Source organism: Callorhinus ursinus, unplaced genomic scaffold (genome assembly GCF_003265705.2).
Source record: "Callorhinus ursinus isolate GAN/ISIS: 27379988/994484 unplaced genomic scaffold, GSC_fseal_2.0 scaffold24, whole genome shotgun sequence".
In the NCBI taxonomy this organism is placed as follows: Eukaryota; Metazoa; Chordata; class Mammalia; order Carnivora; family Otariidae; genus Callorhinus; species Callorhinus ursinus.
In genome coordinates, this window is record NW_027397086.1 from 3,367,737 (window position 1) to 3,389,750 (window position 22,014).

Genomic DNA, 22,014 nt, shown 5'->3' on the forward strand with positions numbered 1-22,014 from the left:
TTTAGCTCAGGTCAGAATCTCAGGGCTGTGGGATCAAGCCCTGAGTCGGGCTCTAAGCTCAGCATGGAGTCAGCTTGAGATTTTCTCCCTCTCCCTCTGCCCCCTACTCACTCTCTCTCCCCGTCTCATTAAAAAAAAAAAAAAAAAAAAAAATTAAAACTGCCTAGAAAGCCTGCCTGCAGAGAAGATGAAAAGATCTAAGAATATATACTAAACATCTAACAAAAAGGACACAAGCTCTCCTAACTATGAGGATAAATTGAAAAATGTTTCTCCCATGAAAACTAACACCAAGCACTAGCTCTACTTAAAACTTTTCTTTCAGGGGGCATCTGGCTGGCTCAGTGGGTGGAGCGTACAACTCTTGATCTCAGGGTTGCTAGTTCAAGGCCCACACTGGGTGTAGATTACTTAAAATAAAATCTTTACCAAAAAAAAAAAGTCAAGATTTTTCCCATCAAAAGAGGCTTAAACACACTTAAAATTATAAATCTCTTGGGGCGCCTGGGTGGCTCAGTTGGTTAAGCGACTGCCTTCGGCTCAGGTCATGATCCCAGGGTCCTGGGATTGAGCCCCGCATCGGGCTCCCTGCTTGGCGGGGAACCTGCTTCTCCCTCTGACCCTCCCCTTGCTTGTGTTCCCTCTCTCGCTGTCTCTCTCTCTCTCTGTCAATTAAATAAATAAAATCTTTAAAAAAAATTATAAATCTCTTTTCTAGGGGCGCCTGGGTGGCTCAGTCATTAAGCGTCTGCCTTCGGCTCAGGTCATGATCCCAGGGTCCTGGGATCGAGCCCCACATCGGGCTCTCTGCTCGGCAGGAAGCCTGCTTCTCCCTCTCCCACTCCCCCTGCTTGTGTTCCCTCTCTCACTGTCTCTCTGTCAAATGAATAAATAAAATCTTTAAAAAAATAAAAATAAAATAAATCTCTTTTCTCAGGGTTAATGCTTTTAAGAAAATACTTGAGTCCTGCTGCATCAACAGACACCAGCTCCCACAATGGCTCTGTGGGATCGCTAATCATTTTTCTGATGACAAAACAGCATTCACTGTTCAAAAATCAGGAGATTAGGGGCGCCTGGGTGGCTCAGTTGGTTAAGCGACTGCCTTCGGCTCAGGTCATGATCCTGGAGTCCCGGGATCGAGTCCCGCATCGGGCTCCCTGCTCAGCAGGGAATCTGCTTCTCCCTCTGACCCTCTTCCCTCTCGTGCTATCTCTCATTCTCTCTCTCTCAAATAAATAAATAAAAAATCTTTAAAAAAAAAAAAACAAAAATCAGGAGATTAGACCTAGTTAATGAAACAAATAGGACTCTTTATTGACAATGTATATTAAAAGGTCTGAGTAAACCAAGCCCTAAGTAATTAAAAACAAAGGCAAGCTCACCATTTAAAGAAATTTATAGTAAAATTTTAAAGTAAGACTGCCTTTTGTAAAGAGAATTATCTTTCTTGTTCGATTAGTCTGAATTAACAAAAAATTAAGGAAGGGCTTTATTTAAAATGGGATATACTTGAACTTTACCAAGGATAGCTTATGATTTGCACAGAATGTATTAGATTCCTACTATATGACACATAGCTAATAATGGGGCTAACAGTATACCAAAATTAATGCAAAGAAATTTATCATTAATTGAAGGCATTTGTATGCCTGAGCAAATAAATCAAATCACTCTGATCATCCATCTTCCAATTTCAAAAAGCCTGGACATCACTTAGCTTTAATTTATCCACATTTGCTTTCAGAACTTAGGTCTCTTGTTAGCTAGGTAGCAGTGATTCCCAGAAGAAACCACAAAGACCCCAGCCCACACTCAAGGACCTGCTGCCGGGGCCCAGAATTCCTTGTTCTGTCAAATTCAAGCTGTGGGTGTTGATGACACCACAATCTAAAGATTTTGGGGTTTTTTTTGTTGTTGTTAAAGATCTTGTTAAGTAATCTCTATACCCAACGTGGACCCAAGAGTCGCACGCTCTACCGACAGCCAGTCAGGTGCCCCATGCTTTTTTTTTTTTTTTAAATAAATATCCTAAAAGAGTGTTTCTCAAATATGTTATCTTCAGATCACATACAGCAAAATCAGCCAGGAACAACACAGCAACACCATGGAATCCTGGTCACAACCTAGAGCTACTGTTTCTCAAAGGTTAGGCATGGGAAATCTGCGTTTTATTTATTTTTTTAAGATTTTTATTTATTTGAGAGAGAGAGCCTGAGCACAGGGGGAAGGGCAGAGGGAGAGGGAACAGCAGACTCCCCACTCGGCGGGGAGCCCAAGGCAGGGCTCCATCCCAGGACCCTGGAGATCGTGACCCGAGCCGAAGACAGACGCTTAACCCACTGAGCCACCAAGGCACCCTGGAAATCTACATTTTAAAATGACTACACAAGTTAATTCCGAAATCACCACTGCTCCAGAGTATAATTTGTTTCAGAGGAGCAGGTAAAAGACCTGGTCAGTATAGACCCTCTCTATGTTTTATGTTTGATATATTAGCCTTTTTTGGGCAGAGGGAGGGGGAAGAGAAAGACTCTGCTCCTAAACTATATTGGAGATCACTGTCCTATAGTAAAGCAGTAACTTTTATACTTACTACTCAAAAAAAAAAAGTGTTTAGAAATTAAAATTTTTATTGGCAAAAAAATAAATTTTTTTATTGACAAAACCATGTCCTGTCTCTCTCTCTGTGTCAAATAAATAAATAAAATCTTAAAAAAAAAAAAGGAGAAAATGGTAATTGATCAGGAAGGAAATCCTTTCGGAAACAAGTGTCACTGGCGCTTCGATTCCCACACGTTTTCTGGTCTAGGAATAAAGGGGATACGCACAAGCCTAAGACCCTCCCGATACTCATTTAGTGTTGGGAATGACCGAGGACGTTAAGCACACATTACATAATCAGCGAGAAAACAGAAAGTAATAAAAGCATGATCCTAAGAATTAGACACTACAAAGAAATATAACCACGTTAGACAGAAAATAGAGAAGAGAGGGGCGCCTGGGTGGCTCAGCTGGTGAAGCGACTGCCTTTGGCTCAGGCCATGATCCTGGAGTCCCGGGATCGAGTCCCACGTCGGGCTCCCTGCTCAGCGGGGAGTCTGCTTCTCCCTCTGACCCTCTTCCCTCTCGTGCTCTCTATGTCTCATTCTCTGTCTCTCAAATAAATAAATAAAATCTAAAAAAAAAAAAAAAAGAAAGAAAATAGAGAAGAGAGAGATCGCTGGCAACTGATCCAGGGACTGATGGAAGACTTCACCTCAAATTGGAACCTGAAGGTTTAGCAGGTGATCCTCTAGACACAACAACCATGGCCGGAACTGTGATGCCCAATCCAAAGCCTCAGGGAAACATCTTCTATATATATTTTCAAGAAACAAAATATGTACTACGGTATGTCTCATTTATTTGCACAATAAATAAGTCTGAACTAAGTATTTGGAGGAGAAACCACAGCACAGAAACTAAATACCTTGCCTCAAAGGTAAAGTTTTAAAAATTTATTGTCTTTCAGCCCAATGTTCTGGCAGACAACATGGAACTCCATTCCTAAAAGAGCTGGACTCAACGGAAACTGGAAATTATCTTCCCTAGAGAGATCCAGGTGGTTGGAAACCTTTGGAGGAAAGCTACTAGGAGGTTAGGAAGGAGAGCCTCTACGATGGAGTCCTTTTGGTAGAAAGCTGCGACACAGCCAACCTACTCTGAAATAGTTCTTTTGAGAAACACAGTTATAATCCACAGGGAGATAATAAATAAAAGCAACCACTGTCCATGGATGCCCTGACTCCACAGATTAGGTACAAGCCTCTTGTGTGAACTGAGATTTAAGCTTAACAACAAGCTTTTGGAACTGCTGTTGGTGGTTTTGTTTTTGTTTTTGTTTTTTTTAGCTCACGTACACCACTCAAACTTCTACGAACACATTAGCTGAAGAACTCAAGTGATACCTAAAAATGCCAAGATTCAAACTGACTGTCTGCCAAACCCTGAGGGACATTTCCAAAACCCTGAGTGATTTAATTAAGTGTATTATTCTATTTTTGACTAGTGCCAGCTCCTATCAACATAAACAAGGACTCTCCTACATGCTTCAGAGCCACCTCAATACTACCGTGAAAAGGACTCATTTGGAGAAACAGGTTCCAAGGGTAAAGTGGACTGTCTGAGGTCACTTGCAAACCAGCAGACACCAGGAATAAATTTTAAGTTTTCTTAGTCCAGACCTCCAGGCACTTCAAACAGAAGGCTGCTGCTCAGTATAATCCTAACTGTTAAAACGTGCTTTCCAGTACAAAAAGAAAGACCACTCTAACACATGCTCTGAGCAAAGCGGTGCCTAGAAATCCTAGCGTCATTTTTTCCATCTTCAGGTGTGATTTCGGTAGGTTCCCAGGGATGTCAAAGCATATTTCAAGCAAACCAGCCCCCTTCCCTTCCCTTGTTCCTGTTCATTGAAGAGAGTGCCTTACCCTGCAGGAGCTAAACCTACCCAACCGCCACAGTGACTATGAGATAAACATAAGAAAAGGAGGGCACCCTGACCACAATGATGCCAGATGAAACAGCTAAGGAGGAAAAAGTAAACTCGTCCCGGCAAAGTTCAGAAGCAGTCCAGTGGAAATTCCAAAGAAGAAAATCTCACTGGAGCCCAGAGGTGAAGCAAGTGATAACAGAAAAGATGGGCGATGTTTGTAATAAATATTTACTGAGCGCCTATTATATGCTCCTCTGGGTGCTGAGGATACAGCAGTGCGTAACACAAAAACGGGGCCAAACAGTGCTGGCACAGTAAGTGACGGGGATGCTGACTTTTAGGACCGAGGATGGTAGGGACAACGGAAAACACTTCAAGCAGGAAGGTGCAAGACGGAGATGTGGTCATCTGGTTAAAGCTTCGGAGTCGGGCCGACTTCGGTTTGAAACCTCACTTTACCACCTAGCTGGTTCGGAGTTGGATTTGTGAGTCATCTGTAAAAGAGAAGGTGCCTCACGGACTTGTGAGAATCCAATGAGCTAAGGCATAGGAAGCGCTTCGCCAGTGTCTGGCGCTAGTAAGCGCTCTTTACATAAAGTAAGAACTGTCTCTTTCTTTTTAACATTTCATCTGCTCGTCCCCAAAGTCCAGTAACCGGGCCTGGGCTCTCCTAAAGGATTCGGGCACGTCGGCTGATGGAACCAATGCATGAGAAAACGAATAGCTGGATGAATGAAAGGCTGCGCGGAGCAAGAGGGCAGCAACTGCAGGGAGGTGGCTCGGCGACACACGGAACAGCCCTCCTAACGAGCACATGGGGCAACCTGGGAACGTCGCGGGGCAGGGCACCCGGGCTGCAGCGGGGACCGAGGTGGGGGCTCCCCCGGGCGACCGCGAAGCGCCCCGTCGCGCCTCGAGGGAGCGTCACGCCCGACCAGGAAGCGCGGGGGTGGGGGTGGGGGCCGCCGAGGAACGCGCCCGTGGGGAGGGAGGAAGGGAAAGAGACTAGGTGACGAGATGGGAGGCCGGCGCTGAGGGAAGGGGTGAGGCACCAGCCCCGTCTTGGAGAAGTCGCCTGAGATCCCCGCGCGCGGGGACCGTTTGGACGTAACCGCCTCCCGTCTCGACACCCGTCCACCTGGCCAGGCTTCGCCCCGCCACCGCCGCCACATCTCGCCCGCAAGTCCCGCCCGGCTTCCGCTTGACTTCGACCCCGCGCCTCACAGCCACCCCCGCTGACTCGGCCCGCTCCGCACCTCACACACGGCCCGCCGGCGGCCGCCGCCATCTTCGCGCGCGCGCGCCCCAGCCCCGCCCCCAGACGCCGCCCCCACGTGACCGTCCGCCTCCGGACCGGCCGTGGCTGGTGCCTTTTCGTCACGTGACGGCGGGGCGGGGCCAAGATGGAGACGGCCGGAGAGGTGAGGAACCCGCGGCGAGAGCAGCCGGGGCTGTGAAGCGAGGGGCCGAGTGGCAACGTCTCCGTCCTAGGTGCGAGGCGGTGGAGGATCGCTGGGCGCCAGTTCCCAAGCCTCAGAAAGTGGCTTGCCTACAGTGGAGCTTCCCTCCTCGCAGCTGGAGAACGGAAAGAGAAGGTGCTGGCTGTGTGAAACTGCCGCTGTCGTCTTGGCGGGGCTTGAGGGACCCAGAGGCCGAGGCGTAGCTAGTCACCCCGGTTTCCCCGGGGCCCCAGGTCTAGAGACATGACCCGAGAGCACGCTCCCCCGGCCTCGGGGAACGGGGCTCCGCTGAGCGGGTCGGTGCTGGCGGAGGCAGCAGTAGTGTTCGCAGTCGTGCTAAGCATCCACGCAGCCGTGTGGGACCGATACTCGTGGTGCGCCGTGGCCCTCGCAGTGCAGGCCTTCTACGTCCAGTACAAGTGGGACCGGCTGCTGCAGCAGGGAAGCGCCGTCTTCCAGTTCCGCATGTCCGCAAACAGTGGCCTGCTGCCCGCCTCCGTGGTCATGCCTTTGCTCGGACTGGTCATGAAGGAGCGCTGCCAGTCAGTGGGGAACCCATACTTCGAGCGCTTTGGGATTGTGGTGGCAGCCACTGGCATGGCAGTGGCCCTCTTCTCTTCAGTATTGGCGCTGGGCATCAGTCGCCCAGTGCCCACCAACACTTGTGTCATCTCAGGCTTGGCTGGAGGTGTCATCATTTACATCATGAAGCACTCACTGAGTGTGGGCGAGGTGATCGAGGTCCTGGAGGTCCTGCTGATCTTCGTCTACCTCAACATGATCCTGCTGTACCTGCTGCCCCGCTGCTTTACCCCTGGGGAGGCACTGCTTGTATTGGGTGGCATCAGCTTCATGCTTAACCAGCTCATCAAGCGCTCTCTGACTGTGGTGGAAAGCCAGGGAGACCCAGTGGATTTCTTCCTGCTTGTGGTGGTGGTCGGGATGGTGCTTATGGGCATCTTCTTCAGCACCCTCTTTGTCTTCATGGACTCAGGTACCTGGGCTTCCTCCATCTTCTTCCACCTCATGACCTGTGTGCTGGGCCTTGGTGTGGTCCTGCCCTGGCTGCACCGGCTCATCCGCAAGAACCCCCTGCTCTGGCTTCTTCAGTTCCTCTTCCAGACAGAGACCCGCATCTACCTCCTAGTCTACTGGTCTCTGCTGGCCACCTTAGCCTGCCTGGTGGTGCTGTACCAGAATGCCAAGCGGTCATCTTCTGAGTCCAAGAAGCACCAGGCCCCCACCATTGCCCGGAAGTATTTCCACTTCATTGTGGTGGCCACCTACATCCCGGGCATCATCTTTGACCGGACACTGCTCTATGTAGCTGCCACCATATGTCTGGCAGTCTTCATCTTTCTGGAGTACGTGCGCTATTTCCGCATCAAGCCCCTCGGCCACACTCTGAGGAGCCTCCTGTCCCTTTTCCTAGATGAACGAGACAGTGGACCACTCATCCTGACACACATCTACCTGCTCCTGGGCATGTCTCTTCCCATCTGGCTGGTCCCCAGACCCTGCACACAGAAGGGCAGCTTGGCGGGAGCAAGGGCCCTAGTCCCCTATGCAGGGGTCCTGGCTGTGGGTGTGGGCGACACTGTGGCCTCCATCTTTGGCAGCACCATGGGGGAAATCCACTGGCCTGGAACCAAAAAGACTTTTGAGGGGACCATGACCTCTATATTTGCCCAGATCATTTCTGTAGCTCTGATCTTAATCTTTGACAGTGGAGTGGACCTAAACTACAGTTATGCTTGGATTTTGGGCTCTATCAGCATCGTGTCCCTCCTAGAAGCATACACTACGCAGATAGACAATCTCCTGTTGCCTCTCTACCTCCTGATATTGCTGATGGCCTAGCTGCTGCGCAGCAGTGTTGGAGGAAACAGGGACATGGGGAGGATGAATGGTCCCCACAGCCGCCAGCCACTTGGGCATGAAGAGCCAAGGGGTGAGAAGCAGATTTGATTTTCCAGTTGATTCAGATTCAAAATAAAAATCAAAGCACTCCTGGTTTTAATTTTGCTGATGTTTAAAAAGAAAAAAAGGCTTAAAGAGAACACAGCAACACAAAGAACTTGAGTGTGGTGTAAACCCCCCCCACCCCACTTCATCTTGTGATCCCCCGGGGGTGGGTCCCGGTTGGACCCTGGAGGCAGTAGAGTGTAATGGTCACCACCTCAGGTTCTGAGTCAAACTAACCTGGTCAGAGTCCTTGGCAGCACTATTTAACCGTGCAAGTTGCTTAACCACTCTGGGCCTCAGTTCTCCTGTCTGCAAGATGGGAATAGTAAGAGCCTGCACCTCACAGGTGAGGAGCCAGGGAGGTGAGGTGTGTGAAGGGTCCAGCCCACAGCCCATGCATAATGAACAAATAGTAAGGGTAAGTGTCATTGTTAAGCCAAGGCCAGCCCTCGTGTCAGCAAAAAGCCAGGCAAGCCAAGAGGTTTTATGGGTTGTGCTTGGAGACCAGCATGACCTTACTCCCCTGGCTACATTTGGAGGAGAACCCAAGAGGAAAAGAGCCAAGCGCATGTGCTTTCTCCCCTCTGGGCTGAAGGGGAAAGGTGAAATCGTCTGTTGCATGCGTGGAAGGGCTGGACGAAGAAGAGTATCAGGCCTGGGCCGATTTCCTGTTTCAGCCAACTCCACTCCTGCCTCAAGGCCTCTGCTGCCTGGCTGAGCAGTGCTGATGAAGGTCAAGCTGGATGACACAGGGTCCTTAGCAGGGGGTCCTTCCTGAGACCCTCTCACACTCCAGTCATGTCCAAACCTGTGTTTCTTCTCTTGGTAAGAAATTAGAGACCAGGGGCTGGCGGGGTTCACCGAGAGTTCAGAATGGTTCTCCTGTGGAGCCTATGCTGTATCCTTGCTCTCTGCAGGGCAGAGTCCAGGGCTGCCCCATTCCCTACCGTATCCCCCAGTGCCAGGAGAGCCCCGCATTGTAGCGGGAACCCAGTGGACATTTGCCGAGTGCATGGAACCTATCCCATCAGTGGGAGTTGCCTGAGGCTGGGCAAGGTTCTCCCCTTCTCACCCAACCCAGCAGGGACAGGCCTAGCTGGAAGACCTGAGAACTTTGGCCCACCGAGGCCAGAAGCCAGGAGCAGAGTTCTAGCAAGCTCTTCAGGCTAGGGATCTCTACCAAGCCCTGTCCCTCAGAGGAAAGTATTAAGACATTCCTTTTGGGTTCAGAGAAGACTTAACAAACCCTTCCCTTCCCTCTGGCAGCTTTCTACTTGCTAAAAGAGGCAGCAAAATGCCAAGGAAGTGCTTTGCCTCGCTGACTCCCTGGGTGGCCTTTGGGGAAGGGCTCTGTCCTCCAGGCCTCGGCTTATCCACAGAGTTGGGACTGAAAATTAAGGTCACAAATTCTTAAGGCTGCTGAGGCCAGGCAGGTAATGCGGTGGAGGGCAGGGGAAGTGGGAAGTGAGGAGCGGAGGTGCCTCCAAGGAGGCTGTTCCAGCCAGGCATCACTGCGCTCAGCCGTAGGCCCACAGTTGCTGACCTGCTCATTCAAGGAAGCTTAGAAACGTGCATTATTATGTGAAACCTCCCAGTTTAAAAAAAAATTTTTTTTTTTCCAAAAAACCCTGAGGCCCAGACAAAACACATCCATAGCCCGTTTGCAACCTTTGGGCCAAATCCTGGCTGTGCAGATCTTGAATGTCTACCACATTGCCCCTGCAGAAGGTCTGGGTGCCCGCCAAGCATGCCCACAGAGAGGGACCATGGAGGCCTACTCTGGCCCCTTGATTGTACAGGTGGCAAACTGGGCCCAGCCTGTGACCAGAAAACAAGTCGGTCACAAAGCCAGGACCAGAATCTGGAACTGTATTCCCAGCCCTGGTCTTCTCCCCTCCCCAAGCAAGGAGTACTGGGGAGCACAAAGGTTAGAAGTACAGGCTGAGTCACTAAACTGAACAGCCCTGTGACTGGAGCAGGTCACTGAAACTACCCACACCACGTGTCAGCTTCTCCTGTCTGTTAAACCCAGATGATAAGAGCACCTTGCTGGGAGGTGTGAGGACACAGACAAAACACTTAAAACTCTTGGCACAGCAAACACCCGCGGTGTTATTAAAATCGTGCAGACCTCACCTGGCAGGGCTGGGACACCTGGGAAGATTTTCAGCAGGGCTCTCATCTTGAAAGCAAAGCAGTTTGGGAAAGAAGGGTCGAGAAGCTGCATTCAGAAGTCGCTTTTATTGCATGTCTTGCATCATCATAATCCGAGTTGCATCTGAGAGAACAGTGGGAAGCCAGCAGAGAAGTACCCAGAATGCTTTCATGGTGAGAGGCTGCCTTCAGGGGGAGGTTGAGGTGGGGCAGGGGAAAGGCAGAGAGGTAGAGGTCTCCGGAAAGCCATCCATCCGGGGCTCCTGCTGCCCACCTGCCACCTCCCGCCTGCCTGTCTGCAGGGCTGAGGGGCACAGACCCCGGCAGGGAGAAAGCGCAGGGAGGAGAGATTCGACTTCCCCTTTGCAGCTGGTCAGCTGGGTGAGACGCTGGTGCGTGAGGCCCACGGCTTCACCCAGACGGGCCAGGCCCAGCCCAGAGAAGGCACTCAGGTGTACAGTGGGGGAAAGGGCAGCTTAGCTGTTGGCTGGAGCCTGCGGAGAGAGAGCGAGATGACTTTGAGGCACCAGTGTCACTGCTCCCTGCCTCCAGGACCTCTTCAGGAGCTTGTCCAGGGTGTGCTTGTCCAGGGCACGTGCGCGCGTGCACACACACACCCACACACACGCACACACCCAGCCCCTGCCACCTACCAGTTCTCCGGGCTCCAGACGGTGCCCAAGCTCTCCATGAGATGGAAAGTGTAGGCATGGCGTGAGTGGTCGGAGAGGTTCTGCTCACTCTTGTGTACCACTTCTCCATGGATTAGGACGAGGTCCCCTGGCAGGAATGCACCGGATCAGGAGAACACTTGGCGGGGAGGGACAGAGGCCGCTCCTCCCTTGAGTGGTTCTGTGGCCTGTTCATCCTCCAGGGTCAGAGGCTATGCTATTGGCCGGAGGTTCCCCTGGGACCAAGTTCCCTCTGCTGTGACCTGTGCCCTTGGCAAGCCTTGGCAAGGGCATCCTCTTCTGTGGTGTTTGCAGAACCAGGCCGAAGTGTCTGTACTGTGCCAAGTAGCTGGGACCTCGCTATCAAAACTCGGCCGGGTGGCGCCTGGATGGCTCAGTGGTTAAACGTCTATCTTCAGCTCGGGTCATGATCCCAGGGTCCTGGGATCGAGCCCCATGTTCCTTCTCCCTCTCCCTCTGTCCCTGCCTCCCTCCCCGGCTCATGCTCTCTCTCTCTCAAATAAATAAAATCTTAAAAAAAGCCAGGCTGGACATCAGGTTGCCCTGTTCTAAAAGGAATGGCCAGCATTCGTTCAGCATCTGCTGTGTGCCCCATCTTGTATGCATCATCTATCTCACTGACCTCCCCACTTTACGTTTGGAAAGACTGAGGCTCAGGGAGGTTCAGTCATTTGCCCAAAGAGACAGCAGAGTCTGGATTCTAGCCTGATCTGGGAGGCCTTCCGGTTAATGGCGCGGCCTTCAGACTTCCCAGTGCCCGTCCAGTCTGACCTCCCATTCTGTGACTTCACGGGCCGCAGGGGAGCTGGGGGGTCGGAGCAAGCACAGACCCACAGGCACAGCCTCAGAGCCTGCCTCCCTGCCCTCTGCATTCCCACCTACCTCTCCGCACTGGGGTGGGCACAAAGAGGCTGGCATCCCGGACAGGCTCTGACCCAAGGAAGCTGATGTCAGGCTTCGAGCCAGCAGGGGTCCGGACCAGCCTTCTGGACACCCCACCTGCAGGCCAAGGTGGAGCCTTTAGCCTCTCTTTTATCCGGGCCTCTCTGCCGGGGGGGGGGGGGGGGGGGGGGGGGGCACGCGCGGGGGGGGCGAGACAGTTGTCCTTACCGGTATGGGAGCCTGGGATGAACCAGAGGCAGCCATTCTCCAGAGTGGCATCCTCCACTGCTATCCATATGCCCAGCAGCCGGCCCAGGGGCTCCGTGTGCAGGAAGGTGGAGTCCTGGTGAGGGGTGACTGCAGCAAGCCACCCCAACCCCGGGCATGAGGAACCTGGCCCACCTCACCTTGGCCTTGTTCCCCACTCCCTGGTGCTCTCTGAGCCTTCCCGAGTCAGCTGGAAACCCACGACTTCCTGGCCTGGAGACTCAGGGCACGAGATTTCACCTCTCAAAACTTCCATTTCCTAAACCATGAAGTGGCCTCGGCAGTCACCTACCTCATAGGGTTGCTGAAGGACCCCACGACACAGTGTGTGAAAAGTGCTTAGTACTGGGCCCAACGCTATACTTGCTAAAAAGTGGCTGATGTGGTTTGATTCTGGCCAGGCAACTAAAGCCACCATCCTTTACCAAACAGCCACCAGAGGGTCCACTGGGCGGCGTAAGACTGGGGAGTTGAGTACAAAAGGAGAGGGTGTGCGACTGGCCCCCATCCACATCTTAACCCCCTCCACCCAGTGCTGGGGCTCAGCCAGGACAGACGACCACTGAACAAAGGACTTCAGACTGCGGATGCTAGTCTCCCTTCCTTCCTTCCCGGGGAACTGTGTGTTTTCCAAGCCCCAAACTTGAAGAGGGACTTGAGCAATCCAGACAGCGTCCAGAGGAAGGTGTCCTAATGGTGGGTGCTCCAAAGAATTTGGAGGAGGACCGACTGAAGGAGGTGGGCGTGCTGAACTCAGGGAGGGGCTGCTCATCCCTTCAGGAGACTGTCCTCGGGCTGAATGGTGGGGAGGAGCAGGCAGTCACAAGGAGGCCGACTTGGGCTCATGCACGGAAGGAAAGGGCTGGCTGTGAGGGGATGAGCCCCCTGTCACGGGAGGTATTTAAGCAGAAGTAGGGAATTGCCCACGAGGGAGGCTGTAAAGGGTATCTGTGCATCCAGAAGGGAACAAAAGTTAGCTTCTCCCTCTTGCCCACGGACACCTCAGCAAGCGCCATCCCTCCCTCCACAGACCTAACAAGCACCAATGCCCCAGATCTCCTACCGTGGCCTTTGCTGGCCCCCACAGCCTGTTCTCAGCTCACCTTCGCCACCAAAGTGAGGTTGCTGCAAGAGAGAAGAAGGGCCAGGTGAGGCCAGGGGAAAGTGCGTTGGAGCAGGGGCCGCACTGAGTCTTGTGGGGTGCTCTAACCCGGCCACAGGTTATCCTCTGAGGATTCCACATCGGCACCCAGCTATGGAGTACCCACCATGTGCCAGGCCCGGGAGGGCTGCAAAGAGAGAAAGCGCCCTGCCCACAAGGGTGCTCCGAGTCTGAGCACAACACGCATGCCTCCCGAGAGCAAAGGCAGAAGTGAGGGGCAGCAAGAGTGACTTGCGCCCAGGCCTGAGGCTAAGCCTCTCAGCCCCATGATCAGACACGGGTCCCTCTCTTCCCAGGGGAAAACTGGAAGGCTTCTGGAGGAGGTGGCACTGAGCTGGGCCTTGAAGCTGGGAGCAGAGCATTTCAATGGCAAAAGAAGGAAGAAGGGAGTCCTGGGGGTCTCCTTCCCTCCTGCCACCAAATTTTAACTGAGCACCAATTAAATGCCAGGCGCCTTACCCAGAGGAGACGGATTTTGCATGTTCTCCGTGCAACTTAGTAATTCCTCAGGGAAGCAGCTTTTGGTCCATCATAAGGAGGGGCTTGGTATGAGGACTTTGCCCATATTACAGAGGGTAAACTGAGGCCTGGGGAGGACAGGGGAGCTCACCTTAAAGATGTACATGCTCTGCACGACCACGGGCACCTGGAAGCCCAGACTTTTGGCCAAAGCCTGAAAGGGGACAGAGGTCAAACGTCTAGCCTGCCCTCACTCACATCTGGGCCCCCCCCACCCTCACCCACACCCCTGCTCACCTGCACCTTGGGGGAGTATGTGACACTCCTGAAGACAGGGTCATAGGCATGCAGAGCTGCAGGACAGAGGCAGGCTGACCAGCCAGCCCCCCCGCCCTCACGCGTCCCTCCGTGCCTGGCCCTGGGCGCCCAGACACAGGCCTTGCTATGGCTTCTCACCTATTTGTATGCATTGAGCTTTCTGCCGGTTTATAACCAAGAGATGGGCCCACAACCTTATTCTCGACCTTGCAGCCATCTGGAAACCTCACTCCAGACCTGACTCAAAGGGGCCCCTAACTTGGTAGTAATCTCGGTCCTGCCACTTGCTCTGTGCTGATTCAGGTGACCATTTCTCTCCTATAAGCCTGTTTCTCCTCTGTACCGCAGAACCAGAGATCAGCCCTGCCTCTCAGGCTGCCCCAAGACTCGAAGGGCTAACACATGTGCAGCCTCAGGCCAGGGCCTGGCACCGAATACCTGATCATCTCATTATTATTATTGTTGTCATTACAAAAAGTGAGGGATGGGGGGGTACCTGGCTGGTTCAGTTGGTTAAGCGTCTGCCTTGGGTTCACGTCATGATCCTGGGGTCCTGGGATTGAGCCCCGCGTCGGGCTCCCTGCCCAGTGGGGAGTCTGGTTCTTCCTCTCTCTCTGCCCCTCCCCGTCCCCTGCTCGTGCTCTATCTCTCAAATAAATAAATAAAATCTTTTTTTAAAAAAGTGAGTATTGGATATACTTATTGCCACTGAATTGTGTATTTCAAAATGGTTATGACGGCAAATTTTATATTATATGTATTTTACCACAATTCTTTTCACAAAGCTACCATGATATAACTTCAAGTTTAAAAATGAGTAGGGGCACCTGGGTGGCTCAGTCAGCTGAGCGTCCGTCCGACTCTTGATTTTGACTCAGGTCATGATCTCGGGGTCATGGGATCAAGCCCCTGCATCGGACTCCAGGCTCAGTGGGGATTCCGCTTGAGATTCTCTTTCTCCCTCTCCCCCTCCCCCTGCTCACACACTCTCTCTTTCTCTCTCTAAATAAATAAATAAAATCTTAAAAAAAAATAAGTGGTCTGCAAAATAAATTATAACGTATGATCCTGGGGAAAGAAAGAGGGCACCCTAGCTTCATGTTGGGGTCTCAGAATAGGGGCGATGCTAACATGTTAAGTGCTCCTGAAGGAGGCTCCAGGAAGCAGTGGGAACCAGGAGGCACCCCCCATGCCTGAGGCCTGGATCATCACCAGGTCAGGCAGCAGAGGGTCTACACACGTCCATCTGCATGGGCGGCTCAGGTGGCCCCTCTTCCCAGTGCTGTGGTGGTAGTGTCTAGGATTAGCATCATAAGGCCAGAGGAGCAGGCCCAGAAGGGGACCTGAAGCCAGAAATGCCTTTTGCTGGGCCACTAACTTACGGTGGTCCTTGGGTTAGGCCCCAAGGCTCTTCAGGCCTCAGTTTCCCTGTTTCCTTTCCCCCAGGCGCCTGCTTACCGTGGCCAATTTTATTGACGGACTTCTCTGGAGGGACCAGGAAATTTCCTGTAGCACAAGGAACAGGTAAAGGCAAATGAGCTGGAGCCCACCCTCCCCTGGGCAACTGGCCTTGGGGGCCCCCCAGCTGTGGGGGGAGACACCCCAGTCCAGCCCTTCCCACACCCCGGGGGCCCCAGCTCCGAACCTTTCTTGTCGAAAACGCCTTTCTCGAAGAAGAACCGAATCTTGTCGCCACTGCTCAAGAAATAGTCTTTGTTGCCCTGGCCCTGTGGAGAGGGGATGTCAGAGTGACTGGGAGAGCATCACAGGGTCAGAGCTGGGCCCGGCCAAGGGGGAAGGGGATGCTTATGCTTCCCAACCCCGCAGGGCTACAGACCCCCCTGGCCCTTCTCAAACTCATCCACTGAGGCACAGACCTCAGTGAACAGGAACCCCAAGTGCCTGGAAGTGCAATAGGAAGCCACAAGCATAAAATTTCCTGGAAACCTCTTAATAAGTCACATAATTCTTATGCTCGGTATGGTGTGATTCTGAACCTAGGCACCGTAATCAAACAGGTATGGTTCCCAGGTAGCCTTGGTCACTTGTTTTACTGCTCAATGCCTGTTTCCTTATCTGTAAAGGGAAATAGTAATAGAATGGACCGCCTCTGGATTGGTGGAGGCTTCGGGTAGAGGCTGAATCTTACAGTAGTTGAGAACACAGCCCATAGAGCTAGAATACTCAGGTTCAAATCCCAGCTCTGCCAGGGGGTTGCTGTGTGACCACAACCACAGTACTGAACCTCTCTGGGCTTAGTTGCCTCATAAAGTAGGGATGTGATTAAAGGTATCTCATAGGGCATTGTAGAGATTTTGAATTGGTATATACAGAAAGCACCAGAACAGTCCTTGGAATGTGGAAAGTGCCGCATGAATATCTGCTTTTACCATCATCATTCCTGCTGTTGCTAAACAAAAAACAGCCAGGGCATGGCTAAATGCTTGATGAATATAACCTATTACTCATCTTTTTCTGTTTTCTCAATAATCTTTCCTTGTTAATTTTAATACCATGTTTTACATTTCTTTTTTTATTTTTTAAAGATTTTATTTATTTATTTATTTATTTGAGAGAGAGAGAGAATGAGAGATAGAAAGCACGAGAGGGAAGAGGGTCAGAGGGAGAAGCAGACTCCCTGCTGAGCAGGAAGCCCGATGCGGGACTCGATCCCGGGACTCCAGGATCATGACCTGAGCCGAAGGCAGTCGCTCAACCAACTGAGCCACCCAGGCGCCCTACATTTCTTTTTTTAAAAAGATTCATTTATTTTAGAGAGAGAGAGGCGTGCACTGGGGGAGGAAAGGCAGAGGGAGAGGGAGAGAGGATCTCAAGCAGACACCCTGCTGGGCGCAGAGCCCAACATGGGGCTCGATCTCACAACCCTGAGATCACAACCTGAGCCGAAACCAAGAGTCGAAGGCTTAACTGACAGCACCACCCAGGCGCCCCCATGGTTTACATTTCTTAGCGTCATATGAAAATAACGCTTCAGGAAGATGCCCAGTGTTTTCCCTGTGGTTTTAGTTGCCCTTGGCTACCATCATGTAGATCTTCCTACCTTCCTGTGTGGTCACACGAGTGGAGCTGAGGGTGCCGACCCCCCAAGTTCTCCAGGTGGCACAGCCCCCTGCCTCCCTCACGCGTGCACACCTACTCTCACGTGTGCCTCGGGCTCTGTGGTGACCTGCCGGGCCCTTTCACCGCGCTTCCCACTGAAAACTATACGTTTGTTTTCCAATGTTCATAGGTGTTCTGTATCAGGATCAGGGTGAGGGAAACAAGTCAGGGAAGCATAACTGATAATAATACTATTAAAGATAATGAAGCTAGGGGTGCCTGGATGGCTCAGTCGTTAAGCGTCCGACTTTTGATCTCAACTCAGGTCTTGATCTCAGGGTTTGAGTTCAAGCCCAACGTTGGGCTCCGTGCTGGGCGTGGAGCCTACTTAGAAAATAATAATAATAATTAAAGATAATGAAGCTAAACATGTCAAAGATTCTACTTGACTCCTTAATTCACCAGGGAACCAGTAAAATGTTCAAAGAATTCCAAGAATGCTGAAATGAATTTGCAGATGGATGGGACACGGATCGATCTACAGAGGATAATTGCATTCTGCGGGACCCACTTCATACCCACTTCTGTGGACATTATTATCAGTTTTTTTTTTTTATTTTTAAGTGATCTGTACACCCAACATGGGGCTCGAACTCACGACTCCAACATCTGAGTGTCACACGCTCTACTGACTGAGCCAGCCAGGCTCCCCTGTTATTATCGGTTCTATACAACTTACAGAGTCGGAAAATAACTCAAAGTAAGCTGGAAGTGGATGGGACACCCAATGATCTTTTTCCTTTTTTTTTTTTTAAGATTGTATTTAATTATTTGAAAGAGAGCACACACTCGTGCATGTGCGCACATGGGTGGGGGGAGGAGCAGAGAGAGAGGGAGAAGCCCACTCCCTCCTGAGCAGGGAGCCTGACACAGGGCCCAATCCCAGGACCCTGAGATCAGGACCTCGAGGGTTAGGCTTAACTGAGCCACCCAGGTGCCCCTGATCTTTTTCCTTTTAATGCCCATTTCAAAGTCTTAATATCAGTGGTGAATATTGAGGGTTTACCGAGTACCAGGCACTGTGCTGAGCTCTTTGCAAGCATTATAAACCAAGATACAGACACTTTATTCTCCCATCCTCCACCCAACCCTTCACTGGTCTCTGGAACATTCTCAGAAGGCATCTTCAGAGGGCACAAGATTGGCCCCCTCACTCTTTGGGGCCTTGAGTGACCTGTATCTAGGCACTGGAACCCCTTCTCTGCTGTCCCCACCTAGAAGGCGGGAGTGAGGGCAAATGAAACCCACTATTTGGAGGAAATTATTCTGTAACCCATAGTCCTCCGGAAGTGCCTCAGCTGCGCTCTCCGGGTTCCCAGTCTTAAGGCCATTGTAATTCCCTTTATGCCCACCAGATGGCAGGAGCTTCTCAGCATGAAGGAGCCATATTAACAGGCAGGGACCACAGCTTTGGCTCAGGGGCCACGCCACAAACAGGCTCCTTTTTTTTTTCTTTTCTTTTTCTTTCCTTTCCTTTCCTTTCCTTTGCTTTCTTTTTTTCTTTTCCTTTCTTTCTTTCTTTCTTTCTTTCTTTCTTTCTTTCTTTCTTTCTTTTTTTTAAAGATTGTATTTATTTATTTAGGAGGGAGCAAAAGCGAGAGAGATCACAGAGGGAGAGGAAGAAGCAGACTCCCCGCTGAGCAGAGAGCCCGATGCCTGGGATCATGACCTGAGCTGAAGGCAGATGCTTCATCGCCTGAGCCACCCAGGCGCCCCCACAGACAGGCTCCTGAAGGGTTACGTGAACTGTGTGGGAGAACCCCGAGTCTCAATTTACCTCATGTCAAACTGTATTGAGTCCTATTAAGTCATGAGGGGTGGGGGTGGAGAAGCTGTGTTTCTAGCCTCACTGGGGGATAAGGCTGACACAGGGCGGGGCCCATCAGAATCACTTGGCTCATTCTGGGTTGCTGGCCACAAAAGAGGCCCTTGCGGCAGGAGAACCACTAAGGAAGTACAGCAGAGCCTGTGTGAACAGCCGATCTGGGTTCAAATCCTCATTCTACCAATTACTAACCACAGGGTGTGGGGCAAGTGAGCCAGGCCTCATTTTCCCCAGCTGTCAAATGGGGGTAATAACATCAACCTTATAAATCCATAGTGGGGGGCACGTGGGTGGCACCTGGGTCGTTAAGCATCTGCCTTCGGCTCAAGTCATGATCCCAGGTCCTGGGATGGAGCCCCACAATCGGGCTCCCTGCTCCACGGGAAGCCTGCTTCTCCCTCTCCCACTCCCCCTGCTTATGTTCCTGCTCTCACTATCTCCCTCTCTCTCTCTGTCAAATAAATGAATAAAATCTTTAAAAAAAAAAAAGTCCATAGTGAGGAGAGAGGGAAATACGCAGATAAGGCACTTAGCCTGGCACAGGGAGGGCTCAGGGCCTGATTTGGTATCAGAACGAGCCCATGGGCCTCAGGGCCCTCCCTTCCAGGCTGCTGCTCTGGCTGGGGACTGAGCCCCCCCCCATCAAAGACCAGATCCCATTCTCACCTGCCCAAGGCACTTACTTTGGTTCTCAGCTGCTCATCTTCCTGGGTGGAAAATTCTATGCGGCAGTGGACAGGGACATCCATGTCAGCCACTAGCTCGCCAATCCTCTGTTGCATGGCGGCACATTCATCTGCAGATAAAAATCCTTCCAGCACCAGGAATCCATCCTCCTGAAACTGAAGGCAAGAAGAAAACTCAGGCTTCCCCCTTTCACACGCTCTTTATGAGGACTGACCTGACTCCTCCCTGAAACCCAAAGCTGTGTGAGGACAGGACCAAGTGTCCTGTTCATTGCTCTGTCTCCCCCCACACGCACCCCCCACCCCAGCCACAGTGTCTGGAACCCAGTGAGGAGCAGCCAATATTGGTTGCCTGAATGAAGGGAGGTGGAAGGGGAGGTGCCCCCCCATCCTCCCCCTCCAGCGGGCTTGGGTCACATGGGAATACAACCTCATTCATTTATTCAACTAAAATTCATTGAGCATCTACTGTGTACCAGCATGGTTTCAGGAGCTGGAGCTACAGTAATGAGGAAGCCTGCCGTCCTGGAGCTTACAGTCTAGCAACAGAGGCTGACATCAAACAAACCAGCATGCAGAGAGATGTGCTGTCACAAACTGCTGCATGCAAGGAGGGGGGGTGCAGATTCAACAGCTAAAGGCAGAGGTGTCTAATGTAAACCAGATGGGGGACAGAGGAGTCTCAGGGTAGCAGCTCGGACATTTGGCATTTAAAGGGGCATTTAAAGGGGACCAGCTGGGGCATCTGGGTGGCTCTGTCGGTTAAGTGGCTGCCTTTGGCTCAGGTCATGATCTCCAGGTCCTGGGATCCAGTCCCACATCAGGTTCCCTGCTCAGCGGGGAGTCTGCTTGTCCCTCTCCCTCTGCCCCTCACCCTGCTCGTGCTCTCTCTCGCGCGCGCGCGAATAAATAAAATCTTTTTTTTAAGATTTTATTTATTTATTTGACAGAGCGAGACACAGTGAGAGAGGGAACACAAGCAGGGGGAGTGGGAGAGGGAGAAGCAGGCCTCCCACCGAGCAGAGAGCCCGATGCGGGGCTGGATCCCAGGACCCTGGGACCATGACCTGAGCTGAAGGCAGACGCTTAACCATCTGAGCCACCCAGGCGCCCCTCTCTTTTTTCTTTTTAAAGATTTTATTTATTTATTTGAGAGAGAGAGAGAGAGAGAGCGTGCACATGAGAGGGGGGAGGGTCAGAGGGAGAAGCAGACTCCCTGCTGAGCAGGGAGCCCGATGCGGGACTCGATCCCGGGACTCCAGGATCATGACCTGAGCCGAAGGCAGTCGCTTAACCAACTGAGCCACCCAGGCGCCCTGGAAGTCACCTCTTGAACCCACTGTGAAGTATCTGTTTCCCAATTACTGACCCTCCCCATTCCCTCCCTCACTCCCCTATGGATGCCCAGTTCTGTCTTCCACACATGCTCACCCACCGTGGTCCCTTTGGTCTCTGGACAGCTCTGTGTGATGGATACTTAATCCTCGGGGCGCCTGGGTGGCTCCTGGGATGGAGCCCCGCGTCAGGCTCCTTGCTCAGCGGGGAGTCTGCTTCTCCCTCTCCCCTCTGTCCCTCCCCCTGCTCATGCTCACTTTCACTCTCTCTAATAAATAAATAAAATCTTTCTTTAAAAAAAGATACCTAGGGGCGCCTGGGTGGCTCAGTCGTTAAGCATCTGCCTTCGGATCAGGTCATGATCCCAGGGTCCTGGGATCGAGCCCCACATCAGGCTCCCTGCTCGGGGGCAGGGGGAAGCCTGCTTCTCCCTCTCCCACTCCCCCTGCTTGTGCTCCTTCTCTCGCTGTGTCTCTCTCTGTCAAATAAATAAATAAAATCTTTTAAAAAAAGATACTTAATCCTCACATCAGTATCGAGCTGAACATTTCCTCCTCGGGAACTGGGTCACCCACAGCAAACTGTGTGTACCCGTGACCCAGCAGACACACTGAGGCAAGAACTTGTTGAGGTAAAAAGTTGGGGGCTCAGCAAAAAAGGGAGCAAAGATGTACTAATGGGGGTATTCACTGAGGTTGGTTGAAAGAGAGCAATAAATCGGAAACAACGTAAATGCTCAGCACAAGGAGAGTCATTCAACAAAGTATGTTTGATCTATCTGGAGCACAACACAGCTGATAAAAATCATGTGGTAGAAAAATATTTACTGACATGGACATATGTGCCTGATATACTGTGAGATGGGGGAAAAAAAAGCTGAACACAGATTCGTGTTTTAGTCAGTGCAAGATCTTGGGCGACCCCCTTCCCTTTTCCACCCTCAGACCCCCAAGTCGGAGAAACAGTACTTCCTCCTTTATAAAACGGTGGGCAAACACTCATAAGAAGTAGCTGTTGTGATCGACTTTTAAAGATTCTCGGGCTGTCTACCAAAATACTAAGTCTCAGGGTGGGAAATTACGGGTGGTTTTCCATTTCCTTCTTTGAGATTTTTCTGTATTTTTCAGCATTTTCTTCTAGTCATCAGGAACAAACAAGGGTCGCGGTGTTGTTTTTTAAGATTTTATTTATTTATTTGACAGAGAGAGAGAG

At 51.5% G+C, this 22,014-nt stretch overlaps 3 protein-coding genes across 4 annotated transcripts in view; 1 reads left to right on the forward strand and 2 right to left on the reverse strand.

Moving 5' to 3' along the window:
* NUP188 (nucleoporin 188) overlaps positions 1–5,789 on the reverse strand; it is a 47,063-nt gene extending 41,274 nt beyond the window's left edge. For both annotated transcript variants that reach the window (XM_073905633.1, XM_025888010.1), the window contains exon 1: positions 5,734–5,789. In XM_073905633.1, coding sequence (XP_073761734.1) covers positions 5,734–5,765 — 32 coding nt within the window. In that variant the 5' untranslated portion in view covers positions 5,766–5,789. The remainder of the gene's footprint in view (positions 1–5,733) is intronic.
* Positions 5,790–5,838: 49 nt separating this feature from the next.
* DOLK (dolichol kinase) lies at positions 5,839–10,372 on the forward strand. Its single transcript, XM_025888011.2, has one exon. It carries the CDS (start codon positions 6,181–6,183, stop codon positions 7,795–7,797), a length of 1,617 nt encoding a protein of 538 aa, XP_025743796.1. The 5' UTR covers positions 5,839–6,180; the 3' UTR covers positions 7,798–10,372.
* A 6-nt stretch (positions 10,373–10,378) lies between these two features.
* PHYHD1 (phytanoyl-CoA dioxygenase domain containing 1) lies at positions 10,379–19,619 on the reverse strand. Its single transcript, XM_025888374.2, has 10 exons — positions 19,465–19,619; positions 15,482–15,563; positions 15,295–15,342; positions 13,816–13,871; positions 13,670–13,732; positions 13,001–13,022; positions 11,859–11,987; positions 11,631–11,747; positions 10,710–10,836; positions 10,379–10,550 (listed from the first exon to the last, which is right to left on the reverse strand). The coding sequence occupies exons 1-10, from the start codon at positions 19,561–19,563 to the stop codon at positions 10,505–10,507; spliced, it is 789 nt and encodes a 262-aa protein (XP_025744159.1). The 5' UTR covers positions 19,564–19,619; the 3' UTR covers positions 10,379–10,504.
* Between the last annotated feature and the right edge of the window lie 2,395 nt (positions 19,620–22,014).

Coding starts and splice junctions, on each gene's coding strand:
- DOLK (XM_025888011.2), top strand. CDS start 6,181: ATGACCCGAGAGCACGCTCCCCCGGCCTCGGGGAACGGGGCTCCGCTG.
- PHYHD1 (XM_025888374.2), bottom strand. CDS start 19,563: ATGCAACAGAGGATTGGCGAGCTAGTGGCTGACATGGATGTCCCTGTC. Junction 13,872..15,294: donor CGTCAATAAAATTGGCCACG/GTAAGCAGGCGC, acceptor TCTGTCCTGCAG/CTCTGCATGCCTATGACCCT. Junction 10,837..11,630: donor GCCCACCCCAGTGCGGAGAG/GTAGGTGGGAAT, acceptor CATTCCTGCCAG/GGGACCTCGTCCTAATCCAT.